Source organism: Trichechus manatus, unplaced genomic scaffold (assembly GCF_000243295.1).
Source record: "Trichechus manatus latirostris isolate Lorelei unplaced genomic scaffold, TriManLat1.0 scaffold00127, whole genome shotgun sequence".
Taxonomy (NCBI): Eukaryota; Metazoa; Chordata; class Mammalia; order Sirenia; family Trichechidae; genus Trichechus; species Trichechus manatus.
Window position 1 is genome coordinate 6115712 of NW_004444063.1, and position 12805 is coordinate 6128516.

At 48.2% G+C, this 12805-nt stretch overlaps 1 protein-coding gene across 2 annotated transcripts in view; it reads left to right on the forward strand.

Moving 5' to 3' along the window:
- SEPTIN8 (septin 8) overlaps positions 1 to 8440 on the forward strand; it is a 28347-nt gene extending 19907 nt beyond the window's left edge. Inside the window, exon 10 of one of the 2 annotated variants that reach the window (XM_004384733.1) lies at positions 7069 to 8440. In XM_004384733.1, coding sequence (XP_004384790.1) covers positions 7069 to 7237 — 169 coding nt within the window. In that variant the 3' untranslated portion in view covers positions 7238 to 8440. Of the gene's footprint in view, positions 1 to 332; positions 1018 to 7068 lie in introns of those variants that run through there. The other variant, XM_023738998.1, reaches the window with a different exon arrangement.
- The last annotated feature ends 4365 nt before the right edge of the window (positions 8441 to 12805 follow it).

The following is a 12805-nucleotide window of genomic DNA, read 5'->3' on the forward strand; positions in this document are numbered from 1 at the left end:
GGTAGGTGGGGTGGTGAGGAGCACCTCTTCCTCCTGTCCTGGTCAGGGGAATGGGGAGTGCATTTCATGACCATTGAGTTGAATGACTTTGATAGGTTGCACTTATTCTTCAAATTTTAATTCATTTTTGCAAAATTACTTCCCAACCAGATCTTGACCCTCAGCCTGGGATGCCACATACTGAAGCGAGGTCTCTGGTTTGCTCATCACAAATGCCAAACCGACTGCCCTTTCCCAGTGTCCACCTTGCTGTCTTTTGCTTCCGTTTGATTTGGTCTGCGTATCTTTTAATGTGCCTGTTTTTGTTTGTTTGTTTTATTTTTATTTTTCAGTTAACGCACGCACAGACTTACATGTCAGGAGCGGATTTTAGACTTTCAGGTGTTAAGTTGCTAGAGTTACACCTTGTGACCCTTCACCCATAAATGGTGTGAGGACGGACTGGGAGCTGGTACAGACTCCAGTGTTTACAGCCTTGCTTTACCTGACCCTACTGCCAGCCCCAGGCTGCCCCTGGGCCTGGCCGCCCACCCCTCTCTATGCATACACGGAAAAGCCATGAATGATGGAATCCAAAACTGACGAGGTTTATTTTTTTCAGAGCCAGTGGCTGGTCTTCCATTTACAGTGTCACTATTCCTTGACGGAGCAGTCATGTGCCGCTCTAGCGATGGCCCCGGCCAGCGATGCCAGGCCTAATTGTTCAACGGCAGGATGGCAGCTCACGGGGTGCCTTAGGTGCGGCCGCCTGATCTGGTATACATGCTGCAAAATTCACCCAACTGCCCTTTGTTTTAATGTTTCTAACCTAGAGCTTAATTTCAGTAATAACTTTTAAAACACTCCTGAATTTTTATTTTGGCACGAGCATAAAGAAAAATAATCTCTCTCCCATTATATTCATAAAGTAACACAGATTCCCTGATTTTTAAAAACTAAAAATTTATCTAAACCTTTCTTATGTATAAAGTACCCCAATATACAGGGAGAGGTGGGCAATAAACTTCTGTAATGACAGTGTTTGGAATTTCTTTACGGATGAAAGTGGACCATGAGCAAGACTATGTCCAGTGTTTTTACTGTGAATGTAAATGGAACAGCAGCCCAAAGCCGTTGTCTGTGTGGCCCGGAGGTGCTACCTATAAACACGGACCAACGCCATGTCTGTGTGTTAAGTGTTTGACTTCAATTAAGACCCCGAACCAACTCTGCATATTCCACGTGCAAGGAGCGTTCAGAAGGTTTTTATTCCAAGGTCATCGTTTCCTTCTTCCTGGCTGAGTCACAGGGCAAAGATCTGAAGGTATCTGGCGTATATGGACAGTTAAAGAAAAAAACCAGCAGGAAGAGCGCTTTTCCGCTTCCGCTGCACTCAAAAAGGGAACATTTTAAGATAATACTAGCAACATTGGTTCTTTTTTGTACCTGTTGGTTTGCCAGCCATTGGGAATATGAGGGTTGAAAATATGGCCTGGTAAAAAGGGAGACGAAAATGAATAGGAGAAAGGAAGGTATCCGTTAAATGTTGATGAAGCACTGTGCTAGACACTGGGGCTGCTCAGAGTCGTGCACTGCCCCTACCCTCAAGGAGCTCACAGTCTAGTGCACTTCCTAGCTGGAAGCCTTAGGAAGCTGCGCTAATTTATTTTTGGACTGCTAGCTCGTTTTCTCATGCCCTCTACTCTCCATCGCCATTTTCCCCTTGCTGTCTTGGCCTGCTTTATTGATTTCCATGACCAAGTACCGGCTCCTTCCTGCCCTTCTGAGATGGTGGTCCATTCAGAATGGGGCTGAGGAGTAAGCTGTGCATGCCCACTGAGGTGCTGCTGGAAGAGGGGCTCCGCACGCCAGGGCTAGAGCAGGTCCTATGAATGCGGAAAGTGAAAATTCTCAAAGTGTTATGCCATGACCAGGGACGGATCCAGGTTTTGTGGGGCTGGAAGCTTGAACAATTTCGGAAGCCTTCTTTAGGAAAAAGAATATAAATATAAAATTAGGTACAGGGCCTTGGAAGGGGCCCTGAGGATGAAGCCTCATGAGCTTCACAGTCATGACTGAAAACTGATGTTTCAGTGTCACCATCTAAAAAGGTAAATGAGGGGACTGAGGTAGATGTAAGGAGCCCTGCAGCTCAGTGGTTAAGCATTTGACTGTTAACCAACCAGCTGCTCCGTGGGAGAAAGAGGTGGCAATCTGCTTCTGCAAAGGAAACTCTATGGGGCAGTTCTACTCTTGTCCTGTAGGGTCACTATGAGTCAGAATCAATTTGACAGCACACAAGGCAGACATGGACTATGAGTGGCTTGCCTTCAGGGTAATTATATGTCTTCAAATATATTCACTTGGGTCAAAATGTGACCTTTAAGATAGCCTCTCTCAGCTAATGTATTTCTGCAGATGAGGCTCCATGACCAGCAGGTCCACTGGTTATATAAGAGGACCAATTATGGGCCAATCTGGGGGGTGGCTCTGGGATGGGCAGGTTCTGCCGCCTGCCCGCCACCGCCTACAGGGTGCACCCAGGCATACTGGAAGGCAGTAATTGTGCCTGGTTGCCTGCCTGTGGGCCCAACGCTTCTCAGCATTTCTGGGGAGACCTGTCAGACTAGCATTTTCTGGGAACTGAGCTGCCCTCCATGGGCCCCATCAGCTTCAGCGAGCCTCACTGCACTTCTCTCCCCCACTGCTGTTTGTTTGGAATTGTATCATCTTTAGCTGAGACCAAATTAATCCTTGGTGCATAAGGTGAGCTTAAGGCTTGCCATTATTTCACAAACTACACCTCATGGAATGTGACCCCTGTCTGCAGGGTCTGATTTAAGCCCCCCACCCCACCCTGCTTCTCGTTAACATCTATTGGAATTATTAGGGCTTTCATGTGGGATCATGTTGGTTTTGGGTAAAATCATCATGTAACTTATTGTCCAAACTGGGACACTCTTTGAGAGTGACTGTTAAACTAATTATGTCAGGTCAGCAGGTATAACCCGGAACCCTTCTAGGCAAACCAGGATGTACGGCCATCCTAGTTATGAGTGGCCTGAGTCTAGGTGGTTTGTAATTGTGCACGCTGACCACATATGTGTTTGTGTGTGTATACATGTGGGTTTCCTGTTAAGTGGGGTTCATATTACTGGATAACAGGCCCAAGGGAAGCATGGCTTGCTAGTCTGTTACATTAACATGCTTTTCTAAAACTGCTTCATTCGTTAATTCATTTACTCCTTCATTTGATTGTTTTTGTTCCTTTCCATTCACTTTGTACTCATTTTTTTTCATTAAATTTTGCATTTATTTTGAGTTTTTGTGGTGTCTTTTTTGGGCAGTAGCTTTTCTGATTTAACAAGGTCCCTGAGCCTATTAATCTACTACAAATGTGGTAAAATACAGCTTGTCTTTCTGTGAACTTTGTGGGTGTTAATCAAATCAACTTCTACGGGAATTATGTTTTAATAATGAATTCTGTGAGGGGCTTTTGGATGGATATGGGATGGAGGAAAGGGTCACAGGAAATAGAAGATGCCACCTGTGGTTCCTGTACCTTTATTGGGTGACTGGGTGCTGTGCAGGACATGAGAGTAGGTGCGCCCTGCCCTCGAGGACTTTACATCCTTGTCTCAGAGGCTTAACACAGAACCACTAATATTAGAGTGCTTATCATGTGCTTGGCATTGCTCTGAAGTGCATTACATACACCAACTCCTCTAATGCTCATAATAATCTTGTGATTAGGTGCCATTATCCTCCCCATTTTATAGATGAGGCACAGAGAGGTTAAGTAATTACCCAAGGTCACACAGCTAGTAACTGGAGGGGTTGGGATTTGAACCTAGGAAGTCTATACCTGTAACTCCTGAGCTACAGCTGCTCCTTGGCACCCCAATGGGATGATGAAGGAACAGTGACAACGTCGTAAGTGTTAACGTGTGCAGTGTGACAGTGTGGGCTGTTGGACCAAAGATGGTTTTGAAGAGGTGGGACGTCCTGGTGGACAGGCAGATTGAGGAAGTGCAGACTGGTGATTGAAGAAAGTGACAACAAGCTCAAGGGGTTCATTTGTTGAGGACCTTTCTCTTTTGGCACTAGGCTAGACTCTGGAGAGGCAAAAATGAAACACGAGTTCTGAGGTCGGAGTACTGGCGTCCCTAATGAAGCTATTGCTTAGCTGTGCCAATGGGAAGGCAGGTCTCAGGGAAGCAAAGTGTTCACCAAGCTTTGAGGGACAGGGACTCCAGGAAGCCAAAAGGAGAAGGGCCTCCTTGGTGGAGGGAACGTTATATGACTCTGCTCACCCATTTTTTGGGGAAAGTGCTATTTGGACAAGTTGCTCACCTACCCTGCAACTCCCTTCATAGCCCGACTGCCTTTCCCGCTGCCATAGCATCTGTCTCTGAGCTTTCTCCCATCTCCATATTCTGCAGCCACAGTCCTTTACCAGCCCCTGCCCTTCTGTAGGTGGAAACAAAAGGAAGATGGGTTGTGTCCGTTATTTCCCCCCACAGTGACCCCCAATCTCTGAGCTGAGGTGGGTTTTGACGTTCTAATCTCAGAAAAATATTCCAGAACTGCCAAGAAAGGAGAGGATCAGTGGTAGAAATGCTGTTAGAGGGGGTAGGATGGGACCTGGGGCTGTGAGGCAAACTTCAACAGCACACAGGTTTTTTATTTTTAACTCAACTGATGCTTTGACATCAGAGAAGTTAGCTTCCCAAGAGAAGAGTTTACAGATAGGTGGAGCAACCTCAACCTCAGGCTGTCCTTTACTCCAGGACTGGGGCCTCACAGGTCTACTTTCTCCTTTCTTCAAGAGAGTTGGATCAGCTTTGGGAACAGGCTGTGCTTACACCTAAAGTTACCTGGTTAAGAGATCCAGATGCCTCCCAGCAGCTCCCCAAAGTCTGAGACAGCCTGAGCTGGTGTGGGCCCTCGGGATGAGTCCCTGAACTGTTGGCTCACTGCCCATTCACAGTGGAAGGGATGAGGCAGAGGGCAGTCATGGCCACCGTGGGAGCTGTGGCACGAACAGGATGCTGCCCCCTCAGTATCTTCATCTGTAAAATGGGTGCTGGACAAGAGGACTGTGACTGGTATAACCCAGGAGATGATCTTCAAGTATATCTGACACTAGCAAGTCTAAATGCATTTTATGCCATAAGTGTAAAGTACTATTCAAACAGGGTTGAAAGCAGTTAATGTTCATTTTTTAAAAAGCTGCAACAAGCAAATTTGTGTCAAGAAGAGGTAGAGATGTGTGTTGACTCTGTAGTAGAGACGTTATTACAGTGTATCTGGTCCTGGACCACTCTGCACCTAACAGCAGCTCATACTCCCTCATGGCTTAGCACATTCACAGAAAGTGTTTACAGCACAAAGACTTCACAAACCACCTCTGAACGGGTGGCTCAGTCATTCATAGGCCCAGCACTGCTTATACAGCCCCAGCTGGCAAAGACACCAGCTGGATGCCACTGCTTAGAGAATGGCTCTATAGTGTCACAGATTCAGAGGGGCAGCTGGCCTCCCCCTGCCCCACCCCCATCATGCTGGTCACCTCCTCCTCCTGCAGCACAGTGGTTGGAGCAGGCTAGATCTCAGAACCTGCTCATCCCAACAAAAAGCTTTCAGAGTGGTGCCCCCAACAGGTGTTACCCTATAATACCGATTCATTGGCATAAATGTTCCCCTAATTAAACTAACAAACTACTTAAGGGTAACAAGGAAAAACATGCTTAAAGCTTGCTCAAGTCACTGTACATTAAAAAAAATACTGTATAATCCAGTCCTTGGGAAGAGGACATGTAAGTTATGGCCAAGTCAGAGTAAGAGGATCTTCAGAGATTGTCCCATTTTCAGAGTGGCAGGATAGTTGAGGCTTGACACGCTGCACATATGTTTGGTATGAGCCTGGGAAGCACCTGGCCAGTTCTGGAGGCCAGAGCCGCAAGGACTGGTCAGTCAGCCCCTCATATTCCAGCTCTCTTAGCAGCCAACACCAAGCCTTGCCGGAGAAGGAAGGAAAAGCAAGCTGTAGTATGAGCATTTACTCTCCTGTTCTCAGGCCCAAGGGTGAGAAAAGGATGCAGTGTTGTGGTCTGTGAGGCTTTGGACCACCCTCACCTCTAGTGAACTTGACTTGCTTTTTTCCCCTTATTTTCTTCTAAGGACTCTGCCGGGAACATTTTCTCAGTTGTTCTTCCAAGGTTGTCTTCCCTTCTTGTTGCAGGACTCGTAAAAGCCAAAGAATTCAGTCAGAGCAAGGAGGAAACCTATTATGCTCTGGAGGGCAGTGGGGTTGGGCAAAGAGCCTTGCTAGCAGGTGAAACAGAAAATTGTCTCTGCAGGATGATGACTAAAATCTTCTCAGCGCTGCTTGCAAGTTTCTTGCAGTGGCTGAACTGGCCAATATTGATCTGTAATTAAAAGAGTGGCCAGTCTTGAAGCAGAACCACAGTGCAGTCTAAGGAATAAGCAGTTGGGTGCCAAAATGCTAGCATGATGCAACTTTAGGAAGGTCCAACTTAAAGCATTAACCACACCATCTCAGGGACATCCATCTCCAGCCTCAGTAGAAGTGCCATCTGCCTAACTATGCATTGCATCTTAATCTGTCCATCCTGAGGGTTTCTGACCCCCAGCACTTGCCTTGTGGTGCCCCAGTGCCTGGCACCACACCCTCATACAGAGGGTGAGGGGCCTGGAATTCACACTTCCTAATATTAAGCTCCATGTTGCTTCCTCCTGAGCTGGACACGTCCCTCATCCTCTTGACTACAATGGCTCCTTTGAGATGAAGCTTCTCTCACTGTCAGAGAAATCCTTTCACTGTAAGAGAAAGCCACCACCACTGATCTGGTGAAGGGAACATGTATCCCATATCCACAGCCCAAAGGGCATGGCCAAAAGTTAGGCAGACTCTTCTCAGAATCATCATAGCCAGAGCATCTCTGGGGCTTACAAGGGCCAAGAGGAGCCTGGGTACCCTTTGGGTGTCAGAGTGCATCAGCTAAGAGGGCACAACTCTGAGAGCCTGGTCTGGGGCAAAGTTGATGTCTACCTGTGTTTCTTTAGCAGATCAGATGTAGGAGGAGTGCACCAGTCGGGCATGAGCCTCTCCAACTCTAAAGTGATGATGACCAAGGCCAGTGTGGAGCCCTTGAACTGCAGCAGCTGGTGGCCCGCCATACAGTGCTGCAGCTGCCTGGTCAGGGACGCGACGTGGCGGGAAGGATTCCTCTGAGGCAGCAGCTCCACCACGTGGGGCCAGCCCAGTACCACCAGGGCGTGGAACTGGAGACCGTGGTTTTTAATGTTAGAACAGAAAACCCCATAGTTTTCATATATCAATGACCAAAAGTGCAAACAATTTAAATTTCCATCAGGGAGCATCAAATTTGCCCAACCCTTTTCATTCCCATCCATGGCCCCATATGGCACTGGAGGCTTAATGCCCATTTTATGGCCAAGCAGAGCTTGAACCTTGGAGAGAGAAGAGTCTGCTCTGTGACATGGTCATTAACATCATGAGCCTAAAGTACCTAGATGACAATGTTTCAATTCTGACAAATAGAAGCATACTATTCAAGATCAAGGCAGCAGCAAATTTACTTATATCTGCTTGACATGAGAAGAAGCTCTGTCACTTGGCAACAGTGATCAGTTTTCATAATGAAACATCCCTTAGTGATTTAATCTTCATGCTTCATAACAGACCAAAACCCGTGACATTTCCACGTTACATAATTTTGCCTTACTAACAGAATCATATCCTTAAGGATGACCATCATTCCCCTAACTAAAAACAAAAACTAATGTCTGATATTTTTTTAAGTGCCAGATCAATATGCTCTAAAGCCTCCAAAAGCATTGTGTGTGGGTGAACAAAGACAGCTAAGTGAATGTGTGTAAAGTGTAGCAAAAGCAGATAGCTTTTTATGTACAGTATTCATAGAATGGAAAGTGAAATATTTTTGCAGTGTGTATTTAAAAGAGAAACCTACCATAATAGTGCTGTCTAAAAAACCTTTGTAAAGTTCATTTAATGTCGGTTAGAAGTAGTCTGGTGGAACTGTGTTGGATTTGGGTCTATTTAAGATACATTTTCACTCTTCCGTATATCATGAGCCTCATAGGTAGGTCACCTCACTGTGGTGCATGTGCAAGGACGTGTGCACACCTGTGCTTTGCCGTCCTATGTGGTGAACAGCTGTTCCAAAGGCACGAATGAGTCTGTGGTAGACTCTGCAAACTCCTTGTACTCACTATAGTCAAGAAGGCCAGCGGCGTCCCGATATAGAGGTCTCAGTGCAGTCTGTCCAGAATAGCCAGCTCTATCTTTGGCAGCTCATTCGGGGTATAGCCAGAGCCACAGTGATTTATGAAGTCTTTTATGCGTGGAATTAACTGTAAAAAGAAAATAAAGAGGCCAAAGCCCTACATCATGTCATGGTAGCTTTTGTTTTCTTACCCACGGGGACTGGGCATCTCATGACCCTAGTGGAATCGTCTCTCAGTGGCCTACCGCAGAAAGTGAAAGAAAAGTCCATCAGCTAAGGAGGCACAACTCTGAGAGCCTGGTCTGGGGCAAAGCTGATGTCTACCTGGGCTTTCTTTTAGCAGATCAGATGTGGAAGAAAGATCCTGGCCATCTGTCAAGTCCCCCGGTAGGAGTGACAATGTCCAGTGAACATGAGATAGTCACCTTTACAAACAGGTCCTGATCCCCAGCTGAACGCCAGTTCATGCCCAATGGTTCTTTGGAGGCTAGGGTGCTGCCATCTGCTCTATTTAGCTGCAAGAATTCACCCAAAGCTTTCCAGAAGCTGTGGGCTCTGCCCATTCCTGGTCCCAATCCCAACCATGGTTACTTGTCATAGAGAGAAAAATTATGCCTTTGAGCTTCCTGGTCTGCACCAGACAGGCCCACTGGTAGAACTGCAGCTGCAACCACATTCCGTTTATCTTTGATTGAAGCAGGACTTTGAACTGGTTCTTCCTGGTTCAGTCATGGCTGAGGAAGCAAAACTGGAACAGACCTGAAATTTTAAAATTTGGGTGAACCAGAACAATAATTGAGATGGGAAAAGTATGGGTCGAAGCCCTGCTAGAAACTTAATCTCCCTCTTAGAAAACAAGGGCAGCATATGCATTGCATAGCAACCAAATCTCTTGCCCCTTGGATTTTGAGCAGAGTTGGAAACAGTGATGCCCCACTCAAAGATGGTGGCCGACTGCGCTGCTTTGAATGTTGTGTCGCCCTCCACAGTCCTCCCAATAATTCAGTCTCACGTATCAGGCTCCTAAAAGGGCTCACCATGCCTCTTCCGAGTCTCCTGTTCCAGGGCTTCCACTCATAATTTTCCCCATTCCAGTTATCATTCTGGATCACTCAGACTGTAAAAATTCGGGTCTGTTATGGTTTTGCTTTGTTGGCCATGACTGAACTGGTTCAAACTGGTTCAAAGCCCTGGATAGAAGGCAGTTCCATTCTGGAAAAAGTATGACCTTTCCCAGAAGGACTAATGAAATTTGTCTGAACAAACATCCAAGTACTAAGTCTATTAAAAACTTGGTCCTACTTTTTTAGATAAATGAAGTATTACTATAACCTCCAGAAATACTTCTTTTAAGGTTCACTTATTTGATTTTTAGTTGGACTAAAGCAACTTTTAGGGGGCACAAATTATATTCTAATAAACGGGTTAAAAACTTTTTTTTTTTAATTAAAGGTTTGGAACTGCACACACAGTGGCTTTTTCCTGCCCCCTCAGACTCCTAAAATCAGCCAAGGGAGACTCTGTGGAAATGGCAGTGATTCCACAACCCCCAAAGCGGGGTAAGGAGTTAGGGAGCAGAGAGGACTGGGAAGGGTACTGGGGGAAGATCTTCTCCTGAACAGAAGCTACAGTGAAACTCAGAAGTCCAAGCAAGTCTGAAGCACTCATTGGGGCTTCTCCTCCACCAGCAACACATGGCTGTCTGCCCTTCTCAGAGGAGGGCCCAGAGTTCCTGAGGACCACAGCCAAGTCCTGAAGTATCAAACAGTTTTCTTAGATGCAATTTATGGGGGTCCACATTAAGTCACATGGTTTAGAAAGCCTTTTCCTAGCTTGACAGCAGATGCCTGTCTATGGAGAGATGGCATCTGGCATCAACCAGTGAGGTAAGATAACCTGCCAGGAGGTCAGGACTCTGGGTTTGCTGGGTCAGAAGAATTCTGGGCCAGAATCTGTGGGGTCTGAGTCTGACAAGCCTTGGGAAGTTAGTGACTTTTCCAAGATGCCCGCTATTTCCAAGGGCACACACCCATCATGAAACCTGAGTGTTCCAGTGTTAACATCTCAAAAGCAGCTGCAGTGGACTTCCAGGGATGAATACCTTCCCTCTTCTTCATTAACTTTTGCAGAAAGTCTCAAGGAAGTAATTTGTGACACCCTGGAGGTACCTCTCTTTTTATCTGCAGTATGGAAAAAACAGGTTTGAGCAGAATATGAACACCAGATACAGACTGTAAAGCATCTGTGTGGTCTTTGAGAAGATGGGGGTTTTTGTTTTAAGACTGATTTTTACTCCTCCACAAAAGGAGTGCCATTTTTAGATCTGACCAATGAAAATGCTCCTGATTTCACAATTACAGATGGCTAGTCAGTATTCTTTTGTAGAGGACTAACTGGAGGTGGGAAATACGGGACCTTCTCAGGGAACACACCGTCCCATCCTGCCCTCAGGTCGGCAGATAGGTCTAGACAAGCACTTTCGACTTCATCACACAGGAAGTTCTTTTCCCAGTGAGGTCCTCTCATGCTCCCCAAAAGGCCAGCCCTGAGGACCACACAATGAACACTGAGTCAGACAGACATGGTAGTAGGGTATGGAAGAGTTTGAATCCCAGCTCTATCACTTGGGGTAAATTAGTTCATGAGCCTTGGTTTGAGCTTCTGGGATCGCTCATCTCTCAGGCCGCTATAGGGAGCAGACGTTAGTTCCATCCCCACCATCTGTCACCTTTCCCCAGATGCCTCCATACCTTCAGTGAAACCAAGAGGCGGCTGATGATGGTGAGGGCCAGATTATAAATGGCCAGGGAGAAATCAAAGATGTTCTCAAGCCGCAGGAGCCACAGCACGACTTCCTGGAAGACATCTCCGGCGGGCTGAAGGGGGTGGATGGTGAGGGGAGGTTGTTGGTGGCCAGCCCCCGGTCACCAATGCGGGGAACCCTCTGCTTGAGGTGACTAGGAAGGCTGTGAGAAGTCCCTTCACCCTAAATCCCTGTCAGATTAAGTGCCTCTCCGTTGCCCAGCGGCTCATCAATTCAGAACCCACCTCCGCTTTTCGCCCTAAAGAGAGTTTCCCACTCAAATAGGCACTTTCCCAAAGCACCTACTAGCAAGACACCCTCTCAGTGAGACAGGCAAGCGAATCCCGCCTCCAGGATCCCAGTCTCCAGGATCGCCTGCGCGGCGGGTGGAGCCTGTCTGCCTTCCGTACGCGCGAGAGGGGGTGAAGGTGCTCCCGGGAGCCCAGCCCGGGGAGCGCGCCTCGCGGCCCCGGGCCAGTTCTAGGTGAGCCAGCAGCCGGTGCACGACGAAGCCCCTGCAGTCGCACGGCGCTGGCCGCGATTGTCCCCTGAACTACTCCTCCGCGGGCTGCAGTCCCTGAGCCGCGTCGGGGGCGGGCATGCGGCTAGCGCAGTGGGCGCAGCCCCCTGCCGCGGGCCGCCGAGGCTGCTCCCGAACAGCGCAGGGAGGGGGCGCCGGTTAGGGCTGGCAGGCCCTCAGTGTTCTGCCCTGGGACCGCGCATGGAGAGAGGCGTTCCCTGGAGCCGGCAGGGGAAACGGGAGAAGAAAGCAAAGGGCCGCTTCATCTGCACGCTCCTTGAGACTTTCGCGGGGACGCATGACGGCTCCGACAACCGAGGCCCGCGGCTGCGGCGGGAGTTGCGCTCCTTATGCCATGAAGTGAGCTGAATACTAGCCTGTATAGGTCTGGGTCTTGGTTTAACCGCGCCCGGGACCTTACAGCCGGAGCGGCCAAGGGGCGGGGCAGGGCAGGGCGGAGCGGAGCGGGCTCGGCTGGTCCCACCTGCCAGCCCCAGGCGGGTAGCTGCTTCCGAGCAGGTGGGGCCCGCGCTTGCTCCGCACAGGCCGAGGGGGAGGGTGGGCGGCGCAGCCTAGGACCGCCCGGGGCGGGGCATTCCCAAGTGGATGAGGAGCCCTACACCCTCTTCCACTCTTGCCTACTGCGTGTTGGTTCCATGCTTGAAGTTTGAGCACCGCGCGGGGTTTTGAGTCCCCAGCCTGGTGACCTTGAGGAAGGACGCCCGACCACAGGCTCTGCGCCCTGCTTCACAATAAAGATTTGGAGACAAGACCCGGGAGGCAGAGGAGCATCAAGAGCTCGCTCTTCAGTCGGGCCTGGGATGGAATTCCTGACTATCTGAGTGATCTTGTGCATATGACCTAATCGCTCAGAGCCTCGGGTTTCCTCTTCTCTAAAGGAGGGGTAATACCTCCCTCACAAGGTAGTTCATTCAGCTATTTATCCATTCAGCAATTACTTAGTGAAGGCCTGCTATGTGTTAAGTGCTGGAACATAATAGTGGACAAAATAGACACGGAACGTACATTCAAATCAGGAGAGACAATGAATAGGAGCAAAATATATGGCAAATCCTGCAATTCCACTCCTAAAAATATGCCCAACAGAAATGACTACCTGTGCACCAAAAGGCACCTACAGTAATGTTCAGAGCAACACTATCTGTAATAGCCCCAAACTGGATACAATCCAAATGCCTATCAACAGTT